At 41.4% G+C, this 24,403-nt stretch overlaps 1 protein-coding gene across 1 annotated transcript; it reads left to right on the top strand.

Annotated features, from left to right (window-relative positions):
* Positions 1–1,409: 1,409 nt before the first annotated feature.
* Positions 1,410–16,313, top strand: ATP6AP1L (ATPase H+ transporting accessory protein 1 like). The gene is made up of 7 exons (XM_008923086.2): positions 1,410–1,806; positions 6,980–7,020; positions 7,817–7,878; positions 9,301–9,542; positions 11,979–12,029; positions 13,353–13,596; positions 14,767–16,313. Exons 1-7 carry the CDS (start codon positions 1,712–1,714, stop codon positions 15,067–15,069), a joined length of 1,038 nt encoding a protein of 345 aa, XP_008921334.1. The 5' UTR covers positions 1,410–1,711; the 3' UTR covers positions 15,070–16,313.
* The last annotated feature ends 8,090 nt before the right edge of the window (positions 16,314–24,403 follow it).

Below are 24,403 nucleotides of genomic sequence, written 5' to 3'. Positions count from 1 at the left end.
CTTTATGGTGAACTTGCCACTGGCTGCTGCAAGAGAGGAGCCCCAAAGAAAAGATACAAGGACTCCCTGAAACAACATCTCAACCTTGGCAGCATTGATCTTCGTCGCTGGTCTATTCTGGCCTCCAATCCGGAGGTCTGGAGACACACCATCTATAACGCTGTTGATGCCTTTGAGAACACACGCAAGATCATTCTCAAGGAGAAAAGACAACACAGAAAGAATTGTGTCTTGCCGATACCACCTAAGGAGTCTTTCTGCTGTGCCTTTTGCAACCGAACTTGTCTATCTCGTATTGGCCTTTTTAGCCTCCAGCGCGCTTGTAGCAAATGTGGGTAGAGTCCTTCCCAAATCTTTGTTCGCGAAGCCCAGCCATGATAATGATGATTAATGTTTACTGAGGAAATCAGTATATTTTCCACTGATTTATTCTGGTTTAACCTGTGTTAGCAGTTCGGTGTTACTTGTTTTCTTGATTGTCTGCAAATCCCTCCTTTGGTTCTGAGCAAACTGACATTATTTTTCATTTTGTTGATGACGAGTGCCTTTTCCCCCCACTTATTTAGGAGTGAGGAGTACTGAGGCATTGAACAGGACTGTGACATCAATGACTTCACAGTTTTTAGGAGTGTGTGACACTTCTGCCTCTTGAAATTTTCCTCTGAGCCCTGTCTCCTTACTGGAGTAACTGTTCAAAGTTTAGCATCATACATTCATGGTACTTCACAGAAAATCTGGAGGTTATTTTCAGGTGGTTCTTGCTTAATCCTGCATTCCCTCATCCCATTTTTCAATCTAGGATTCTCACATAAGTATCTTTATTCCTTCTTAAATTGGATAGAAGCAGTACTGCTGAGGACAAGCTGCTGGGAGGTTTTTAAGATTAGCGGATATACCCTCTGTATCCCAGAGGGAGAAATGAATTAAGATGGCAAATCCTTCCTAATAGCTATGATGCTAAAGCCCCAATCTTTTTCTGATATCTGGAATGCAACAGACAGGAACTCCTAGTTAGCAAAGTGAGGCTTCAGTGGTGATCACATCAGCAGGTAGCAAGGAAGAAGTAGATGTCTGGGTATATATATACCTATAGATTGGTATATGACTGTGTCCTGCCTGATATTTAAGGGTTTTGGAATGAGGTGATCTTTAAGGTTCCTCACAACCCAAACCATTTTGTGGTTCTGAGTATAAAAACAATTGAGCCAGAAAGCTAAGCACACACACACGAACTGAAATAGTGCTGAAGAAAAGAAAATTGCTTCCAAATGTTTGACTTCAAAGCTTGCAATATATGCCTTCACATCTGTATGGTTACTAATATAAGGTATTGTAAGTCTTGAAAATACATGTAGTTCTTCCTCTGATTATCATATAGAAGGAGAAGTTTCAGAGCTGTTTGTAGGCAGCACCTTACCCTTTCTCTGAGGCGAGGGTTAAGTACAGATGAGGAATGCTCTGCAGTGTGATTTCAGAGCCCATCTGATTGTATCCTTTTTTTTTCTTAACAAGCAGCTCAAGTCCCGGCGCACTTTCCCCGGGTTGTGTGCTCATTCATTCACAGGGCAGCTGGAACGTGCCAGGTGTTTGCCTTGGGGAGAAATCCCAGCACACGAAGGATTTCTCCGGTGGTGGATCCTCCCCCATCACGCGGCAGAGCTGGACCAGAGCCGCAGATGTGCCGCGTGTGGAGCCACTGCCTCCCTTCCCGATGGAACGAAACGCTGCCCTGAGGTTCTTGCTGCTGTTCCTGAGTGTGGGATCCGGGGTGTCCGTGGAGCAAACGACTGTGACGTCAGGGAACAGGTCAGTGACTGGGTGTGTGGTGACAAACTTGAGCGGGCCCAGGTTTTAAATGCTGTCATTTGTGCTCTATGGAAGTAGATCCAGTCGCAGTTTGGAGTGTCAGGAGGTGGTTGTAATTTCCTTTCAGGTTTAAAAGCACTTAGGGGTAATACAGAAATTAATTATTTTGAAACACACGGTGAATTAAATATGTAACTTTAAAGCAATTTTATAAACGTGGCTTTAAAATGAGTGGTTTCTGTGCATCTATCTTACATTTCATTACATTTTAATGACTCTCATACTGACTTTCCCTGGTCTGTGTGAAAATGAAGTTATAAATAGAATAACAGCAAGGATGTGAAAACTAAGGTGCTAAAATATTCTAGTGGTGTAGAATGGATATTTGAAGCGTGAATTCAGTATTGCAAAGGAACTTACAAAATTACTGGAGATTTGCGTTTATTGTCAATAGTGATGTTTCACTCTCTAATGAAATACAAATAATAAGCCCAAATCATAGCAGGGGAAAGAGGGGACTTCATAGAGCCAAGTATTATGAAAGTGAAAACAACCTGAGCTGTATGAGTTGAATCATGCCTGGAGTCACCAGTAACACACAGAACAAATATGCTGATGGAGGTTGCAGCTGGCAGTAAAATCTGTTCATTTAAGGCAAGACGGACATGTGGTAATTTGCTTAAGCTTGTATTAAGAGATCTGGTAGTCAGTTACCGATAAATACTACAATATGTTTTCATCTAAATAGCTCACTTGCCGTTCTCCTCTGCCAGTTTTCAGCTCCCTCACTGTTCCTCTTAGCATAATTCTGCATTCTTTTTTTTGCAACCAGACCAGAATCTGAGAGAGAGCAAGCAGAGGAGCATTTTTTACAATGAACTTTTTTACAATAAGTATTAACAGAAGAAGTTGTGACCTGGATCCCAGTGAATTAAATGGGGATTTTGCCTCATTGGAGGTGGGATTGTGCATGCACAGTGTTAATTTGCTAGGTTCTATGACCTCAGAGGTTTGGGGCTTTTTGTATCAAAAAAGAAAGCTTAAGTATCTTGTTCTGATCCGGTCCTAGTTGGGCATCCATTAAACTGCAGATCAAACCCAGTAATCAGTGCATTGTAAAATAGTTATGTAAATCTGTCTCCCTGTGTCAAAACTCACATTAGAAAAACTATAAGAGTTATGTGGTTTTGTAGATATTTCTGGTTGATAGGACTTACACAGAGGCATTTAAAACTCAGTAACATTTTTTTGCCAGGATTTTTCTTAGAGGAGACTAGCTTTTTCCCTGAACATGGTGTCCCAGGTTTACACATTTATAATGTCCATAACTTCCTTGAAATTCCCTATGGCAAGTGTCCCTTGCACAACCAGTGCATTGCCCCCAGGTGCTTGTCACCTTTTGTCATGACTTTGTTTTTAGTGCATTTGAATGTTCACATGTTATTTTCCAATTAAATGCCTCGTAAATTAGCTGAAACTAGTTCAGCAGCCAGTAAGGAATTCTGCAGCTGGGCAATATTAGTATTAGAAAGATGACTCTGAAGTAATAGAAATACTGTTTCTTTAGGGGTGGAGTACATTTTCCCATCTGATGCAGTTTATCAGAGCAGTAATATGAAGAGTAAAAGAGTGAATATGACGTGAAAACTTCCTGTGGCGTCCACACTCAACCAGTGTTGAATGCCAGGATTATTCCTGTGGCTCATCTGAGCAGAGAAAACACTGTTTACATGGAAGTCCTCAAGAGCTGGAGTCTTTATAAACTTTTTTGGACAAACAAGCCATACTTGGTTATCTTATGTAGATGGATAATGTCATCTGATGAGAGGGAATTTACACTTCTTTATGCTTATAATCTTATTTAATTGGGTTTTACATAGTGATTAGTCATTCCAGTGCTTTGTATTAGGGCTAATCCAATTTCATGTGGGTTCCTAACATACTTGGTATGGTAAATTCAACATACAACCTACATGCCTAGGTGTTATCTGGGCCAGTTATTTACGAATTGCTAGGGAAAAATATTGAAATGTATACCCTGTGAGCAACTGAATTTGAAGTGTCACGGTAAGAGTGTCTGATTAAAAAAATGATAAATTTGAAAAGCTATTCTTTAATTCAGTGTGCTAAAAATGATTTGCTGTCAGTTTTGCAATGGAGAGTAAATGCTAGCTAGTTTTCTATCTCTTGTACATGTAATGAACATTTTATAATTAAAAGGGAATACGCATTTTTAAAAAATTTTTGCATTTTTTGCTTTCAATACTTCTGTTCTGTGAAACGTGCTCTAGCTGAGGATGAAAGGGCTTTGGGTGCCAGGGATCACTTGTGAATTCCCCAGCTTGCCTTTTCCTTGGGAAAGCTGCTGATGTGACATCATGATGGACATGGGCAGCCACCCATCCCTGTCATGGATCACAAACCCATGACACCTCGGGGCTGTGGGTGTCAGAAGCAGCTGACAGATCCCATAACATCGACAGCAGCCTGGGCTTGCCCAGACACCAGGACGTGATCCTTGGCTCTGCCAGCCACAGACCGGCTGTGCCCCAGTGATGTGGAATGATGGATTTCCTTCCTCTAACAGAGCTTCATGCACTGTGCAGGAGGAAAGTACTGCTAATTAACAGAGTAATTAACAGGAGGACCAAGCCAGAGGTGCTTCCCTTGCAGCCTTATGGTGTCTGTCATGCTGTGGCACTTTGTGGTGGTTCCCGGGTCACTCTCTGTGCTGCATTTCCTCATAAAAACATGAATATTTCATCAGCTGTGCACATTCATCTGTGTCAGTATCTTCATGCTAAAAGCAGAGACTCGATGTCTCTTCCTGTACTCAGCACTGGTGAGGCCACACCTGGAGTGCTGTGTCCAGTTCTGGGCCCCTCAGTTCTGGAAGGATATTGAGGTGCTGGAGCAGGTCCAGAGGAGGGCAACAAGGCTGGTGAAGGGACTCAACCACAGGTCCTATGAGGAGAGGCTGAAGGAGCTGGGGCTGTTCAGCCTGGAGAAGAGGAGGCTCAGGGGAGACCTCCTCACTCTCTACAGCTCCCTGAAAGGAGGTTGTAGCCAGGTGGGGGTTGGTCTCTTTTCCCAGACAACTATCAGCAAGACAAGAGGGCATGGTCTCAAGTTGTGCCAGGGGAGGTTTAGGTTGGATATTAGAAAGAATTTCTTTACAGAGAGGATGGTCAGACATTGGAATGGGCTGCCCAGGGAAGTGGTGGATTCTCCGTCCCTGGAAATTTTTAAAAAGAGACTGGACATGGCACTTAGTGCCATGGTCTAGTAACTGCAGTGGTAGTGGATCAAGGGTTGGACTTGATGATCTCAGAGGTCCCTTCTAACCCAGCTGATTCTATGATTCTATGATTCTATGATTCCAGAGTGGCTGTGGGATGTGGAGCAGCCAGGAGTTATTCAGATTTTTTTAATCACAACCCCCAAATTAACCCTTCCTCTTCCCAGAGCAGCATGAAAACCTTTTAAGTCCAGTTCAGGAATGAAATGAATTGCACAATTTTACACCAATCTTCTCCTACTCCAGTGTTTTAGTTTGTGATTTTCAAACTGGAGGAATGAGCTATGGGAGTTCAACTATGCATATAGGGAGGAGTTAAAAGTATAACTAAGCATAACTAGATATACATAGGTACAATACAAGTAAATATAACTAAAGTTAGTATAAGTAGATAATTTTCATTAGTTTCCTTTTGGCATGCCTCGTTTTTGTAGCTCTTACCATGCAAAAAATTCTCCCACATTTGCCTGTTCCAGCCCAAAGGCATGATCTGTCATGAAAAAAGACTAGAAAAGACAAAAAGGGATGCATCAAATTACAAAAATGTTCCTAATCATAAAACAACCGAAGAGAGAGTTTTATCTGAGCAAGAAAGCAAGGTTTGGTCCATTGTGGCCACATCTTTTGTTACCTGTGTGTCAAAATCTGGTATCTCCACCCATCTCTGAGAGCTGTTGACATGAGCAGCTTCCAGCATCTTGAAGAACTGATTCCAGCATGAACCCTGGCACCCAAAGAGCACTGGGAGAAAGTGGGACCCACTCTGAAAGTTGAATGAATAAACCTACCAGATTAATTTTAAACAGTGTCACCCACAGAGATGTTTTTTTAACATAAGTTCTTTATAAGGTTCTTCCAACTTGACAGAAAGCAGGGTGGGCTCTGTGCCATCCCATGTTGTTTGGACTCGTATTTGTCTGCCATTAAGGAAGGTGTGATGGAAATTAGGTTGGGATCACTCCTACTAGTGGGTAACACAGATCCCTCTACCCAGAATCTGGCAGGGAGTGAATTCACCCAGCTGTCCAGAGACTCCCCAGGAATGCCAAGTTTTGACTTTGCAATTCCAATACTTTACAGTACAATTTACTCACAAATACCGAAAACTGGTCTTATTCCTAGTCTTTATATGCTGGTCTTGAGGTATATATTTTCAAGAATTTTGCTCCCGTGGTGAGTTGGAAAAGCAGCAGGAAACAAGGCAAGGGAAGAAGATGGAAATGTATTGCCATGTTTAGTGGCTGTGGGGCAGGTCTGGCCCCAGCAGCTGGAGATTTACCCTAAGAAGAACATCAAATGTTGAAAATTTCATGAGCCTGGTAGTTGACATTTTAGTTGTGCTTTGCCCACACCCTACCTTGCAGTTGACTCTGTGACATTTGGTATTGCTTGGAACCATTCAAGGAGCTGTCTTCAAATGGCTGTAATTCTGGGCTTGAGACATGTTAGCCCATTGCATATGATCTATCCTGAGGGAATTAAACTTGTTGCTTCTGACTCTCACTGTGGAACAAGGGTGGTGCAGGGTGCTTGTGTTCCTCTGCCTGTGGGCTGGAACTGATTCTGTCTCTAACCCAGAACTGGTGTCCCATGGAACAGGACAAGAGAGAAGCCTTTTGTCAATGTGATAAGGGTATGGGAAAACCTGTCAGGGCTAATCCACCCGAGAGATCTCTGAAAATTAGGCATTTTTAGCCTGGGCTCAGCAGCTTTGGATTAATTTGCCTTGTTCCTGTTATATTACCAAGCCAAGGACCTGTGTTACATTTTGAATGTTTTATGGAACAAAGTAGTAATAGGTGTTGTCCCCAGTAAACTTGCTGCAGACTTTAAATCAAGATGCTGTAAAATAAGTATTTTTCTCCTCTCTTCTAGTTCACATGAATTCTCAGATCAAGATTCTCTGCAGAGAGATGGTAAGCCTTTCAGTGGGCTGAACTCCTAGATACTAGTTCTGTTAGTGTGGCTGTAAAAGATTTTATTCCCAGATGTTGGTTCTGCTGGCCTTAGTGACTCTTCTGTCACATGTGTTGTTAAAGCATATCCCCCGTTAAAAAACACCCTTGAAAGGATTTGCCTGTTTTAAAATACTAATTTGCTGTCCAACTCAGATGCAGAGAGAATGGGGAAGACAGAAGCATTCACTCTTTTTAACCAAATGAAAACAGAATTAAATTTTTGATGGATAGAGCTTTGAGAATGTCCATGAAATGATCTGTCCTTGTGAAACTTCGCTCTCCTGGCAAGCAGTTGGGCCATCAGGTTGTTTGTCACATCTTCCTATCTCTGGTGGTGCAGGGAAAGAACTTCCCACTCACAATTAAGACGCTTTTGTTGTTCAATTCAGCACACACTCTTTGATGACAGAGTTTGCTGTACGAAGAAAACAAGCAGCTTTTGCTGTGTTTGGGATGAATAAATGCAGATGTAGACTGAATCTTGTAATTTTGGGGCACTGGAGTTCCTTCCAGATGTTCAATGAAAAGAAGAGGAACCTTGTTGAACGAGTAAGGTAAACTAGAAAATACATGTAATGAAGGTAATATTTGGAACAAGTCAAGTATTTTCCAAGGCAGAATCAGCTATTCTCACATACACATTTTGTGCAGGGATAATTATTGTTTGCATAAGAACGTGCAAAAATTATGCCTTTATAAATGACTGGGTGTTTATAATATACTAATAATGCTGATAACACTCTTTCTTCTGCAGATCAACATTACGAAGGTGGCGTGAAGCCAAAATTGAATGTCAGTCAAGTGGCAATTGCACAGGTAATGGATCTGTAGAGTCTTTTCATAGCACATTTAGATCTTTTAATTTACATTGCTGAGTTAAACTCTTTTTACATTGTTTACAAGAAACAGCCACCAAAACTGTCTAAATCATTGTGATATGATACTGATTCACTGCCTGCTGTACAAGGTGTCCTCTGCTTTTCTGAGGAGTGAGATGAGACTTCAGATACTGTTGCTGATGCTGACTGACTTGGGCACATGGTCTTTCTGAAAGAACCAAATCCTTATATCCATATCCCGTACAGTGACATTTGACTGCTGTGGCCAGTCTTGTGCTTATATCACTTGGTACTAAATGAACAGCTGTAGCAAAACTTCATATTTTTGGTGGGAGTTTTTCATGAGACCAGGCAATAGGTCTTGTCAAAAACTGACCATAAAAGGCTTCCTTACCAAAAGAAGCTCACCAAAAGTGATGCACTCTGCCGTAAGTAACATGTTGATTAAATCTCCCTCACTTGTACTTCTGAGAAGACAGCCTTATCATTTATATGAACACAGTCATAGTCACTTATCACATCTTCTGACCGTGATCTTACCTGGCTTTCAGCTTGTTGCTGTCAGTACTTACTAATTTTAATCCTAAAGCACCCTTGTGCCATGTGTAAGGTCCAATATCAAAAGGGATCTTTCAGGATCTGAGCTGAGAGACATGATTTTCTAATCTGAACAGCACCAAAAAAAAAAAAAATCTCTCTTTAAGCCAAGACAAAGCTTTGGGACTTAACTGTGTCTCTTCTGGAGCCTGGTAAGATGCTGTTTATGACTGGGACTCAGAAAACCTCTCTTGTTTTGGTACATGATTTGAACTTGCTAAATCATATGACATGGAAAAACCAGCCATGCAGACATTGTGTGTGTTACCCTATTCAGATAGGATGTGCATTAATGGGGCAAAGCTGGTGTCTGGAAATTTGAGTTTGAAATCTGGAAATGGCAGTAAAATTTTCAAGTTCTTTCAGAGCTCTAAGTCACTGTCTCAAATTATGTTGCCTGACTGTCTTTTTGCAATGAAATTTTGGCTTAGAAGGGGTAGTGTTTCCAGATGACATGGAAGCTGCAGTCCCCGGGTTTTAACCCTGTAACTGATTTTGTAAAGGCAGGGATCCACACTTGAGCCATCCTGTTCTGCAGCAGGTATTTTCCTGATTTTAAAGCAATTGGGAGCCAAACTACCTGCAGGCAGATGTAAACTTGGGCATTTCTTTCACCTGGACAGCTGCCTAATGTGCTTTCAGCATGGTAGGCTGTGTCCTTGGCCCAAACTGAGTCCTTTTCAGTGTGTTGAAGTACTTCTTATTGGTGTCCCAGGTAAACAACCTCATTTATTCTGGTAGGATGGAGAGCAAATCCTGAAATACACACCTTCTGATAACCATCTTTTGTGTGGTTCCTCAGGTTGTCAGCCACAACTTCAGCAGGGAAGGGCAGTGGGAAGGAGCATTCTGGAGGCGGTTCTCCCACAGCCACCACAGCCCCCTCAATGTCACGGTCAATGGCATCCCCTGCATCCTTTTCTGGGCCAAGAGGATCATGATCAGGCTTGAAAACCACACTCAGCTGGACTTGACAGAGAAGACATTTGGTGTCCATGCCACAGTGGATGTTGGAGACTCAAACTGCAGTGAAGACAGTGCAATGTAAGGTGGAATTCTGCTACACCAGTGGAACTGGTGCCAGATTACAAGTCTAGGAAGTACATACTGAAGGAAAACTGACCTTGTAGAGCCCCGGGGCTCTTTCCTAAATGTCCTGCCATTGCAGCAGCAGGGGTTATATGCTTTAAAGCCAGCCTTTCATGGGACACATGGGTGTACTCAGCTGTTGCAGTGGTGTGGTCACTCCTTGGGGCCAGCCAGCTTTGCTCTTAGGGCCTGTGAAGCTCCAGCTGTTAATCTCTTTAGTTTCCAGCTGTCTTAGGCAATTGCTTGGGAGGCTGAAGAGTGGGTTCCCTGCTGAATATGGGGCCTTTGGGCTGTGCATGACTACTCACCCCTTTACAGGAGGTGTGCCAGCAGTACTGTACAGGATGCGGGTCTGTATTTAGTCCTATATGGCATTTCACCTGTACAGCTAAATATGTTTCCCTAGAAAGTATTAACTCTTTCTGATCACACAGCTGCAAAGGATAACCCAAGGTGCACAGAAATTTTACTGAGAAATACCAGAAAACTAAAAGTAAAATTGAAAAAGAAACAAGGACTTGCATGTAGTATCATAATATTCAACGAAGGCAGTCTGAATATTATGTCATCAGCATGTGAACCAATGCAGCAGTTCCATCAACATGTGAACTGTTCCATTAGTTCTCCCTACCCTCTGCCTTTCAAAACAGGCAGAGGTAGAGAATGGAATAAAGTTATTTTAGAAATAAAAAGTAATAACAAACATTCTGTCCTCTCTTCTGGTCTACAATTTGGAAATAATCTTGCTCTGATTAGTAATTTTTGCAATGTAATAGAATGCAAAATGAAAGGTTTCAAAACTCAAAGAATAGTTTTATAGTTTTTCATAAGACCTGGAAAATCAGAAGGACAATGTTTTTTTGTGGTCTGCGAACTCCTTCTGGAGCTGATATTTGGAGACTGTTAGACAAGCAGGTTACTCTGTCTCCCTGTCTGTTGTGGGTACCTCTGTAGTCTTACTACTGTAGAGGCTTCATTTTGTAAATATAGATTTCTAAGAAATTAGGGCTTGCCCTGACTCTGTCTGGGAGGGAGATAACGTATGATTCTCTTGTGATTTGGGTCTGTGGTTGAAACAGTGTTGGTGACAGAGAAGAAAGGGAAAAGCTTGCTTGAATGTTGCTCTGTAATCTCGGTTTTAAGAATCAACCTAAATTAAGCCAGTTGATGGCTCAGTCCTCACATGGTAGATTGCCCAGTTTTTCTCACATCAGAAAAAATCCCTCAGACTTCCCTTCTCTAGCTTTCATTGTTAAGACAACTCTCTGTATTGTCTTTCAAGCTGATTTATGCTGTGTAATCAGTGTAAAGTAACTGGAGTCAGGAAAAAATATTAGACACCGAACACATATTTGTTTGCTATAGGAATATAATGATCCAACCTGCGTTTTTTTCTTAGTTGAATGCCGCATTTGCCTGTGGCTAATCCTCAGCTATTATGATTTCCCTTTTTCAGTAAAGAAAGAGGTAGTCTGGATTCAGTGTCCTGGCTTATTGGACCAGTGTTAGTCAAGGTGCAAGAAGTCTTGAAGTCTAGATCTCCTATGAAATCACAGAGCTAGCTGTTTGCTTGGGGATTTTTTTTGTGTGTTTGTTTGGGTTTTTTATTTAGTTTTATTTTGTGTGAAGTTTTTTTGTTTTGTTTTGTTTGTTTGTTTTTTAAATATATTCTTCAGCTTTAATTTTGGAAGTCTTTCAGATGCTGCATGTTTCTGCTGTGTTTTGTTTTTGTCTTATGTGAACAATGAGAATCTCTGTACAGGTTTTAAGAGGCAAAATATTAGTGTTAAGTGATGAAACAATATATTCCACTTAGTTATGTATTGCTACAGTGCATTAATTAAGCTGATAGATTAATTTAGTAAATTTCAGGTGCCCATACTCACTGCAGGTGACCTTTATAGAGCTGCCTCACAGTCAGGGTATTTATGTGGCTCTAATGATGTGCATGTGTGGACTTTGGACTCCAGTGACATCTGTGTTTTTTATGCTCTGGTATTTAAAAAGATGAGAATAATGTGTGTGTTTACACTTTCTGATGACATACAGAGGTGATAGCTGACTGAGATGACATGGCTTGAGAAGGAGAACAGAGATCGACTGAACTAATTACCAACTGATGTGGAAAGCAGTGGGATTTAATTGTGCTGGAAGTTAAACACGCATTTATACTCTTTCTGGACAGCTTGGACCTCGTTCCAAACTGCAGGTGAAATAGTAGATTTCAATGGAGGAAAATTTAATCCTTCCAGGTTTTTTTCCCCACTGACTTTAGGGATATACTGAGCAAAAGGCTCCAGGTATAACTGAGTTTAATCTTTTGTGCTGCTTTTCTCTCTGAAGACTTCTGAATTTTTTTCCTAGCCTGATGTAACTTGCTTTTTGACCTAGGCTTTCTCTGAAGTTTGGGGACATTGGCAATCTAAAGGGACTAGTTATCAGGTAAGTTTATATGGCAAAACCCCCAACCAGATAATAAAAAACAGGCTAATATACATTGTTATGCAGTTGCTTGTGGAATTAAAGTTAATTTGTTTAAGCAAAAATAATGTGATAGAAATTGTTGATTGTATAATTGTCACACCTGCACTCAGAGTGTCTGTCATTTGCCTGCCTTGTTCTAAGTCATTTTTTCTCCTTTGTTGGCTTTTCTATTAATGAGAAAAGTTTGCGTCATCTCTTTTGTATAGAATCTTCCTATGTCTGAGATTTTAGCTAAACTTTGGTGATTTACTACATTTTTCTTGGGAATTTTATGTCAAGAACTGATAGTGTGGGCTGTTCAGACATCAGACTGTGACCTGGTTTATGTTTACTTCTTGGTGACAGAAAAAACAGCATTTCTTGTTAATTAACTTCCCATATCTTGGATGGAAGTACAATACCAGTGTGGTAGTTTATTTTGGCTGAATGCCAGGTGTACACCAAGGCTGCACAGGTCTCCCCCCATCCAGAGGGAAAAGGGGAGATGAAAAAAACCGTAAAAACCCGGGATTTACCAAGAATGGCAGTTTTATATTTACATGGAAAAAAGGAAAAAAACCCTAATAACACTACAAAAACATAGACAAAGGAAATTAACAGTAAAATTCTACTTCCTGCCATAAGCAAAGTGCTCTTTCTCTCTCCTCCAAGGAGCAGCCATCCTGCTGGATAGCTATCACGGAAGAGAGTGAGCTACTTCCTTCTCCCCTTTTTATATCTGAGCTGATGTAACATGGTATGGAATATCTTCCAAGTCAATATGAATCAGGTGACTTATCCTATCCCAGAAAAAGGAAACAAACCTACTACAACCAGTGTTGGATATATTTTACTCAGCCATTTATTAAAAATCCCTCAAAACCCTCTTACTGTGTGGGAGAACAAGTAACAAGGAACAAACTCCTTCAGTTGCAATAATGAACAACCTCAAAACACAGAATTTTTAGCATTGGAAGGGACCTCTGGAGATGACCCGGTCCAAGTCCCTGCCCTGGCAGGGTCACCTGGAGCAGGTGACACGGTAACATGTCCAGGTGGGTCTGGGATGTCTCCAGAGAGAGAGAGACTCCACACCCTCCCTGGGCAGCTGTTACAGGGCTCTGCCACCTCCATGGAAAGCTCTTCCTCGCTTTCCAGACTCAGTGGAAGGATCTAGAGCTCACACAGATATAAACTGGTGATGCCAGTGAGTCTCCTAAGGTTGTTCAATGTGCAAATTCAACAGGTGGAACCCTTTGACTTGTTTTCCTATTCACCTCTCTTCCCACACAATGTTTCCAGGTTCTTGCTGACCACCAGCTATTACCAGCTATCTGTTCAGAACTGGTTCAGCCTGCACAGGCTGCAGCTGCTCTACAACCACTCGGTGCAGGCGACGTTCAATGCGACCCGAATCCATGCGCCGGCGACTTACTCCTACCACTGCGACCATGTGAGCAGCCTGCAGAGATACGATGCTCTCCTCATTCCCAGCTCTGCAAATGACCTCTCACAGCTCTGGGAAGTCACTTTTATTGATTTCCAGGTAATGTCATGGAATTAGGCCCAAGGGATCCTGTAGGTAGATTGATGGGAAGTTTTGACCATTTGCTGACAAGGAAATATAATGACCTTCTGTGTACAGTCTATGGGATTTCCATGGAACACAAAATTGAAATGAGGACTTAAATTATTCTCTTTATCTCCCTATCAAAGGAAATTAAGGGCTGTATAGATTTTCTGTAGTCTTCTGCTTGTGTTCCCTTTAGTGTGGGGGGTGAATTTAACTTCCAGTGTTCCATCTTTCTGAGCAGAGCTGTTAAACATGGCATCAGTAACAGCACCAGACACCAGGTACAGAATTCATCTCACTTAACTTTTGATGCCTACGAATTTTAACCTTGTGGCCTGATTATAGTCACCCCAGCCTGCCTCTAAAGCTAGTGGATAATTCCTCTGACTCGTCTTAAGTCCTTATTTTAGGATGAGATTAATAATCTTCTAAAAGTGCCAAGTTTTCTGTGTTTGGCAATGAGGGAGCCTCAGATGGCTGGACTAGAACATCTTGCTTTTACATACCTAAGTCATAGGGCATGAAGAGCTGAAAAAGGGAATTGAGGAGGAAAGCTGCTCCCCTTTTCTCACCAGGTGATAAATGCCCATGGGCTGATTTAGTGGACCAGGCACAATTCCCTGAATGCCAGTGTCGTAAACTTCATATTAGAGCTGAAGCCACAAGTAAAAATTCTTGGTGTTTTCCATAGTTGGATGCAGCTTCCTATAGTGTAGTTGGTTTGCTACCAAATACCACACACATGGATCTGGTGAGGAAAACCTAATTCTAGGGTAGGCATTTCAAAATATTTCCTGGTTTGTTGCATTGAAGTTTATGCAGTTTGAAACAGAGACACTGAGGACCCTCAACAAGTGATGCTGGAGGTGCACCATTAAGGTGAAAGGCATCAATTAAATATTGTGGGCCATCAAGAGAAGATTTTGTTTCAAACACAACTACAGATCCTTTGGGCAGCAGAGCAGAGGGGATTAGAATAGCTAGTGGTTTCTAGAAGACTGACCTGGAAAAACTCTGAGCATTAACTCCAGCCAGCACGGGGAGGTACAAATTTGCAATGTGCAGGTATTAAATTAGAAATTCTTACTGCCATCAGGAACACAAGCACTTCATTTAACATGAGCTCTCTTGTTCTCCTCGTAGATCCAAGGTTTTAACATCCAGGAAGGACATTTTGCCTATGCAAAGGACTGTGCATCCTTCTTCTCTCCAGCAATACTGATGGGGCTGGTGATGTCCCTGATCCTGCTGCTGGTCCTAGCCTATGCCCTTCACATGCTGATCCACCTCAAATCCCTTGACAGGCACTATGAGTGCAAAGCTTCTCCTGCCTATTTTGCACAGATGAAAGACAACGACATGGGAGATGAGAAGGAGCCACTGAGAAACAGTGGGAATGAGTCCTATGAACTTAGAAACAAGCAGTTTGGTAAAATCTATATTTAGCAATGTGCATCTAAGTGAAACAAGAGGTATTTTCTTCTGCTGGCACTGTTGTGTGTAGTTGGCGCAGGTCTTTCACCAGCTGATGAAAGGAAAAGTAGGTAACAGACTGTTTAATTGGTTATTTATTGATCATCATCTTAAAGACGCCTTGGGAAACAAGCTGAGATAAAAAAAAATTCCATTGTGAATAAGAGATTCATGTTATGGGACTTTATTCCTGTAGCAAAAAGCCAAAATGCATAGCTTTTCATCCTGCTTACAAGGTCTTGAAGAGAGAATCAGTATTGAAGACTTTGAAATCAAATAAAGATACTAAATATATATGTATCTATATATAGATAGATAGATATAGATGTAAATCTCTTAACTTGTTCTTTCAGAAGGCGAGATATTTCCTCATTTTGTATTTCCTCTGTCTTGACAAAATATCATAAATTTCTTTCTCAGGATGTGCTTTGCTTTTATTTTCCAAGTTACATCCCCTCCTCTTAGTCGTCATAAACTCCTTTTCCTTCAGAGCCACTTAAGCTGTGTTTTTATCCGCAATGATGGCTCCAGAACAGCAGCATCCTGATACTTCCCTGTGTCTGAGCTGGAGGCTTACTCTGAGGATCCAGTGGGAGAGCACCAGACATCTGGTCAAAGGCTTACCCTTAACTTCCTGGCTCAACTGCACGCCAGAAGAGGGATTATGAGCATTATACCCTGTAATTCAAGGTTAATTTCTTTCCTATCAAATCCCATCAGTCTCCCTTGTGAATTTTACCTGAATGGGGATAACCAGTGCTATAATTCAAAATCTATATAAGCAAAGCGGAGGAAGCTCCTTAGCAGTGAAAAAGGTACTGTGATATGATTTTCAGTGCTCTATCTGAGCATTTAGGACACGGTGGCCCTCAAACTTGTCCTTTCTTCCATTAGAGGCAAAGTTTGGGAACTCCAAATTAGCCATGATTTGGCCCTGATTTCCAGTAAGGAAGAGCACAGTAACATACCAACTATAGTGCTTTTAGGTTATAAGTAATACTATGTAATAGTAAGTAATAATATGTTAGAAAATCTTCTACAAATACAGATTTAGCAGGCATGTTTTATGCCTGTTTAATTTTAGATAATAGAACTAATTAGTTGTTTGTAGTCTTCGTAAACTGTACTGCAGTGGTCTTTAAACACCTTGAGAGGTGTCCAAAGATCTCCTAATTATTAGGTAGGCATTCCTGAATATTTTCTGGTTTGTTGAAGTTTATGCAATTTGAAATAGAGATTCTGGAGATTCTCAATAAGTGATGCTGGTGAAAGGTACCAATTAAATATTGCTGAGCCATCAGCAGTGACACACAGGTGGAACCCAAATCAGTTGGTTGATTTAGGGATGTACTTCAGAGGGAAAACACATAACCAGAAGTAAGGACTTACCACAGCTGCCTGTGGGCAGCTGCTGCCAAACTTTCATTTGTTTCATAAAGGAAACAAGCGAAACAATGAATGCCTGGGAACCTGAGTGAGGTTAACAAGAGAAGGTGCAAATCAAAACCAGGGTATTCCCTGCTGAGTGGCAAAACACTCTCCAGCTTGGTGCCCTCTGCTTGCACCCAGTGGGGACAGATGTTGGCAGTTGTTAGAGAGAGTTCAGGATGCCAGTGCTAAATAGGTGATACTCCCCGAGGTCTGGAGAGCAGTGCTGTCATGCCCTGGGGGCTGGGAAATTAAAACCTGACACCAGTCAGTGGCAGCCTGTCAAAATGACTGTCAGTCACTGGTGTGAAATGCTCACCCTGCTGAGCCAAGCACGGCAGCGCTTCCTGAACCTTGTGTTCTCTAGGACACAAAGGCACTTCTTCCTCCCACAGAGGTCATTTATCCTTCTAGTTACTGTCTGATGGTGCTGTCAGGGTAATTCTTACCTGTCATTTTCTTGCATGTTTTAAATGGGCAAAATTAGCCCTGTTGCTGTGAGAGATTCTTACAACTCTGAGACTGGGAATAAGAGAGATACCTTCCAGTCATATCCCTCAATCATCATGTCCTTTTCCAACCCAGCTGTGTTCTCTTGACTTTGAGGGTGAATGTCTGCTGGCTTTGTGCTTGAGAGACTCATCACTGCAAACCTGCAGTGTGTAACAGTTCAGGGTTTTTTGGTGCAGACTTTAATGATGTGTGTGGCCCTTTCAGCAGGAAGGCACTTGACCAAAAGATAGGAATTTGTACCTGCTGATTTACAAGGCAAACTTTAGAATAAAACAGTGCAAAAAATGAAAAGGAGAGGTAAAAGTAAAAAAAATTGCCAAGAAAAATAAAATTTGTTTCCTTTTATCAGCTTCTCCTAAACTATGACACAACTGGTATTATCCCCAGGATCCACTGGGACAAGGTGCACAGGTACTAGTTATCTTATCTCTGCTGTGACTTTTAGTGTTGCAGTCTTTCATGGTAGTGGAAGGTGACTCTACTCCTCCATGTATCCCCTGTATCATCACAAATCTACTCAAGTGCCAGCAAGAGTCAGAAAGGATAAACACACTAATTGAATTAGACAGGAAATACAGTGCTCATCATAGGACTGGAGTGATGAGCCTTATGTTTGTAAAGAGTTAATGGTGCATTAGTGGAAAAAGCACCAGAAGAAAAAAATTGATCATAATTGCAGTTTCTGTCTCCTTGTGCCATGTATAAAGGCAAGCACCCATGGTTGAAAAAGATGAAAATGTGTGGCTTTGCATTCCCACTAAGCTGTATTTTCTGTGAACCAAGCAATCCTTATTGAATGCACATTTTGGAGCAACAGGGACAGTCCATTGCCCTAGTCCTGAAAGAAGAAAATTCAAGTTAAAATTATTTGTGTGCTACAGAAATAAGCTACATTGGTACTAACAGACTCATTAATAAAAGATAAGCTTTTTTTACATGGTCCACATGCTGCATTATTTCATATTTGCATGACACCAAGCAACCTTTTCAACATATATGTGTTCATTCAAACAAAATCCTTATATCATCTCTTCAAAACTGATTCAGTGTTTCAAATTCAGGGCCCCATCCACTCCCACTTAAACTCAAAGGGAAGAGTCTCAGTTTAAATGAAACAGGAAAAATTTGGCAGACTGTTATGCAGCTCTCGCTGTGATAACAAAGAATTGAACAAATGAATACATTTATTTCTCATACATTTCAGCTGCTGTTAAAATTTTATATAATTGCCCTTCACACCAATATTAGGCAACTTTACATTGGCAGCAAATTGGATTTTCAGGCAATACATTAAAGACTGCTGTTTGAACTGAAGTGGTGGACTTCTGGCATAGTATTGATTAAAACTGCACAAGGAATGATCAGAGCCAAGGCCACTGTGGATACAGGGACAAAAACCATGAGTCCACTTGCTGGTAAGTAACACTGAATTCCAGGTAGCCAGAAGAAATAGGTTTATTTCTTTCCTTCAAGTTTATAAATGGTGGTGTTTCCCTGCCCTTCTTGAAATACTGATTCTCGCTATAGCAAGTGTTAGTTCTGTCATTGATTTTTTTTTTTAACCGTTGAATTCCAAAAGGCTGGATGCAACACTGCATTTCAGAAACTGTCCCCAAGAGCTCAGAAAGCATTTACCAGGGTGGGTCTGTTCTTCACCATTATTGAATATCCCTTGAATTGTTCTCCACTTCTTGTAACCCTTGTGACATTGCATTTAACTGGTGTATGGTAGATCTTAAATCTGATTTATTGGTTCCTAGATCACCCCTTAGTTTGTTTGATGTAAAAATACAGGCTTTATTTGATGTTACAGGACACAGTCTGAAAGAAATCAGAAGAAACTGCTAAACCTTGTATCTACATTTTTGCACTTTTATTTCTTCAAGCTGACATCATATGTCAGAAAATGTAATTTGAGTCAGTGTAATTTGAGTCAGTGGTGTGTAAATTTACTCATGACTCACACTGTGTTTGAAGCCTGACAAAGGGTTTCAATCCCTGCAAATTTTGGAACAGCCCTTCTGAACATTTTGCATCTGCCTCGTTCTGAGTGCTTTTTCTGGGTCAGTTTTATGATTTTGGTATATCAGCCTGCCCTGTGCTGGCTGCCTAAAGATTTTAATTGGTTATTGGAAGTAATCACTTTGCCTGTTTGCAGGTAAGTGCTGCTGCTTGGGAATGTAAAGGAATATTGATTTTTGGAAACTCAAAAAGGAAGTTTTCCAAATAAATGATGTTTCTTTTTTCTTCAATGCATCCTACTGAGCTTTTGCATATTAACACAAGCTACTTGTTCATTGCAGACCTCTACTTTCCTCTCTCCTAGCTTTGGTTTGAAGCTGAAGTGGATGGACCAGGGCTACAGAAAGAGCAGCAACACTTTTTATTTGGCCTCATGATGCCTCTTAGGCTATTGAGTTGCCTCTCAGGTGTCCAGGAGCCAGTCTACAGCTTTTCTGCCATTTCTATGTGTCTGCAATGGAAGGAATTTATGATCAGGCTTCCCTCACCAAAAAAACCCCAAAAATAATACCCCCACCCCAAAAATGCACACACCCCCCAAACAAAAACAAACAAACAAAAATTATTTTCAGCCCTGGACATGATTTGTTATTGTTTTCTTCCAGCTAAAGCTGGTCTTTGCAGTGAAAAAGGCACAGAACTTGAATTTTCAGTGTTTTATCAACAAAGAGCAGGTTTTTCACTCCCAGCTGTAGTTTTCTGTCACAAAATATTAATCAAGGCTCTTCAGGAGACCGAAAAGCTCTGTCCCAATTACACCCCTGACTTCAGAAATGTAAAGCCAAAAGGAAAGGGACAGTTTTGTCTTTACTCCTTGAAAAATCCCACATTCAAGCAGTCTGAAATCATGGGCTGTGAAATGGAGTGTGGAGTCATGAAAAGTCCTGCCCCTCATCAGTGAAAAGAATTTGGTTTGAAGCTGGCTCCCTGCCAAGTCTCCAAACCCTACCACAAGAAGTGTCGTGTCCCCCCCCCCAAACCTCAGGGAGAAGAGGGAAAAAACCCTCAAGAGAACCAAAACGAGAGAGAGACAGCTAAAGCAATATATATAAATATATTTATACTTATATTACAGTTATATACAATTGAAATATATATACAATTTCACAAGGAAAAGGGAAAGGGAAGGGGGAAGGGAAAAAAAAGGAACAAAACCAGAATAAAAAATATATATCCTGATCAATAGCCCAAGATCTAGCAACTAAAAGAATTAGCAAAGAATATTTTACTACTCTCCTTGGGACAACGGAGAGTCACGCTGGAGCGACTGCTGGCAACCTCCGTCTCCCAAGGTCGGCAAGGCCTTACCAGGCCTCACTCCCCAACCCGACAGACTCAACAGCAGGGAACCTGCACCTCCAAAGCTGTCGGAAGGAAAAAGAGAGGGCAAAGGCCTCTCCTCCTTTCTTCTTATACCCCGGCTTACGTAAAAATCGTAGGGAATACTGGGTAAATCCGTGCACTTCCTTGGTTACAAACTGGTCACCAAGGAAGGCCTAGACCAAACTCCCACAGGTGGAAATCCTTAAACCTTTTCCTAAATAAGCACACCCTCAGTATTGATGTTCTTCCATTTCCAATCTGTTTGAAATGGAAGAGTCTTAACACAAGGAAGGGTCTTAAATCCTGCAGTTCATCTTCTGGATCCCTTTGGTATTGGGGCTGGTGCCTGCAGTGCCAGCTGGGAATTTTTAAGGATTTGAAATGGTTTATATAAACACTCTCACAGAAAAACTGATGCTGTGCCAAAGTCCCTTGAGACTGTCGTCCCCAGGATGTACCATGAGGGCTCCTAAATTCGGCAAAACTCTCCAGTGAAAATTAGGAAGATGCAGAATTACACATTTTATATTATTGGAAAGATTAATGGGTCACCATCGAGTGGAAATTCTTCGTGTAGGCAGATTCTTCATGTAATTGAAGTGATCAGGAAATCTTCAGTTCTGAAAATCTGCTTAGTGAGTTACATAAATCCCTGGTAGAAACTGGTGTGGAAGTAGCTGTGGCATTGTACTCTATTAGTGCCTGAATACATATTTGAATTTGTTTCTTTGGCTAACGGCTAAGAAGATATTTCAATGGGAACTCTCATTTTGTGTGCAAGATGTGCAGGGTCTAGTCTTGAAGCTGGGATCTCATTAATTTTTCTTTTATCCTTTCAAACACAGAAGTGAGTAAATGTTTGTAATTTTGTGGTTGTTTTGTGTTTTTTCTATTTTGTTTTGTTTTGTTTTGTTTTGTTGTTCTTTTTGGGTTTTGCGTGTGTGTGTGGTCCATTAGGAGGCCTAATGTCTGAATTGTTCTGAATTAATAAATTTTAATTTCTTCTAGAACACACTGGGAATTTCAAAGGAAATGCAGGTAGTAACTCTAAGAAGAGTTATGGAGAACAAAAGCCTCATGTGCTGCTGCTGGCTCTTAGCTCCAACCTAATACTACCAGTTTCATGGTAGAATTTCTGGTAGAAATTAAAGTTATCATTATTTTAAGCTTACAGAGAGTAATCAGTCTAATAGAGACACTAACAACATGCAAACCCACGACATTTTAACATATCTTGTGAAAACCTACTCAGCTGTTCTTTCACCCCAGGACAACAGGGCTGGTCAATTCTGAGAGTGTGAAGTCTTGATCAGAAATAAGCAGTAGGCTTTTTAGTATGAGCTGCTCTTCAGAGGATCTTAGAACCAAATAAGCTGTTAATAATTTCTTTAAAACTACTTACTGATATACAGAATAGATTTTCCACGGTGTTCTTCAAGGTTTCCAGAAAATATCCATTCCTTGAGTGGAGGGTGCATCTGGTAAAATATCATATTCTCTGATCACAATTGTGTTCCCACTGTAACACTGCTCTAAAGTTTATTTACAAGCTAATGAAATTGCTGCTGAAATTAGCATTGGAATTCAGACACACCACCACTTTCTCATTTATAAATAAATGATTTATTTATAATTTTTATTCATAAGAAATTTATTTTATTTAAAATTTTCAGGACATTTTCATGTTGCTTTTTTTCCTTAACTCTGAACATAGACACTTTCAAAGAGACAAACAGGGGCTCTTTGCCACAGAAGTAAAACATTTTCTCTCTTCTGATGGTTCAAATGAGAGACAGGGAAGGAACCGACAAAACAGAATGCTTGAAAGCATCCTCTGTCAGTCTCTCCTGATTATCTGAAGCAAGACCTCTGGAAAAAAATAGGCAGCTTTCAAGTATTTCATCGGGAGATGAACTTATTACTACTCTTATCTTTTCAGTCCAACACTCTGGAACAGAAATCCATGGAGGAATCTGAGCAGTTAGGTGTTTTCAGCCTATCTTGTAGGCGCAGTGTTCATGCATACTCACAGTGGCTTCTTGTGGTTAACAGGATTTTATTTTAAAATGTTTGTTTTCACATATCAGCCTTGTCTCTTGGTGAGGCTAAAGACCCCTTTGTTCCCTGCCCAGGCAAAACCTGCTGCCAACCCATTGCTGCCTTTTTCCATCAATCCCAGACTTTTCCTCTGTCACAGCAACTCTGTGACTGCCTTTGTTGCATCTGTTTTTAGAAAAAAACCAAAACAACAAAATATATACTGCCTTATAAAGAGACTTTGCTTGGCTGTGCTTAACACTCTGGTCTGTTGAGACAGACTCTCAGCTGGCATGTAAATAATTTTAACTGCTGCATGTGCTGCTTTGCCTTATTAATTCTTACCAATTCTGGCCAGGTACTCATTTAAAATAGAGGAATCTGACTGAAACACTGGAAAAGCCAGTGGGATCTCTCCAGAGGGCTTTGGAGTTGGCATGGGTGGTCAGAGAAGTGGTCTGTGTCCCAGTGGTGGATAAAAGGGGGTCTGGGATTAGGTAACACCTGTGGTGGCCCCAGCAGTCTGTGCCCTGTGGTACCTCTGAGGGGTCCTGTGCGCTCTGCCAGGGAGAGGAGACTCTCCTTGTTTGCTGGGAAGCTGCATTTTTTTCTCTCTGCCCATCTCACTCCATCTCTTCCCTTGTTCAGCTTGGTTTCTTGCCATATGTTCTTCCCCTTCTGGCTGTCACTCAGGAAGATTGGCATCTGTCTTGTGCAGAGAGCTCCCTTAATTAGCTCCAGGAGCATCTTGCTCCTGTTTCTCTCCTGCCACACAGGCAGCTGGTGAGACCCTTCCTTCTGTTGATTTGTACTTGTGGCCTTGTCATACAATTCCTGCCTGACCCTTTTCATGGCTGCTCACCAGTGACAATTGAGTACCCCAAAGCCCACTCTTTGATGGACCACCTCACAGGACAGTGCGGAATTCTTCCCCTTCTGTCCCTCCCCCCCCATCTTCTCCTCCCCCTCCTTCTTCTCCTCCCAACCTTTTTTGAACTCTGAGAGGTTTTATACTTGACAAGCCTGAGCACTGCTACTGCCTGCCCTCCCATAGATTTATTCCTTGGGGGTCTGCCCTTCCCCTCTTGGTTCCTTGTGGCTGTCAGATGTGATTTCCCATGGTCCTGCACAGAGATGATGTGAATCGCAAGCCTCAGGCGGTTCTTCCTCTTCCAGGAGATGGGCAGGGCAGGGCTGGCTGTGATGAGCACTGCCAGCCTGGTGAAGGCAGTCTATTTAGCAAGTGGATGCAGATGCTTGGAGAGAAGGCAGCTCCTCTGCAATCCTGACTTGATCCCAATTAAAGATGTGGGAAATCTTTTTCCTCCTCATATTCTGAAAGCCTTGTGACAGATGACTGTGTCTCACTGGAAGAGAGATTAAAGGAGGCTGTTGTTTGGCAGAAGGGGTCAGGAGTATGGCAATGGAAACTATCCAGTGCCTGGGGAGGAGGAAACACATGAGGAGAACTTTAAAAAAACCAAAACTATTTAGCATGGAAATCCAAACAGGAGGAGGAAATATGATGGCACGACAAATTTTGTTCAGAGATGAAGACAGCAAACAAATAATGTTTTCTCAAATAAACCCCTTGATCTACGGACATGCGGTCCCTTGGCAGAGTATCAGGGCAACATCTCTCAAGGCAAGTCAGCTGAATTTATTTGTGTAATAGATTCATATGTGTGGTTCACAAATGCACAAGGTAATGCAGGGGTGTAAAAGGATGTGACTGCAGAAAGTGAGATTCACATTCCTGGCTCTAGTGTTGCATCACAAAATTCATCTACAGTAAGTTAAGGAGAAAGGAGTTCCTGCTTGTGAGTTTTTGTTCTACACCTGGAAAAATCTGGATTGGGTCCTCTGTCAGATTCCAAGAGGCTTTCCGGTGCCTGGAAAACAAGGATTTCTGTGGTGAAAGCTTTCTTTGGCAGGTGGCAGCTGCCCAAATCACAGAATCACATGATCATTGAGGTTGGAAAAG

This window comes from Manacus vitellinus, unplaced genomic scaffold, assembly GCF_001715985.3.
Source record: "Manacus vitellinus isolate BGI_N305 unplaced genomic scaffold, ASM171598v3 scaffold_23_pilon, whole genome shotgun sequence".
Lineage (NCBI taxonomy): Eukaryota > Metazoa > Chordata > Aves > Passeriformes > Pipridae > Manacus > Manacus vitellinus.
This window is presented reverse-complemented; position numbering and strand designations above follow the sequence as displayed.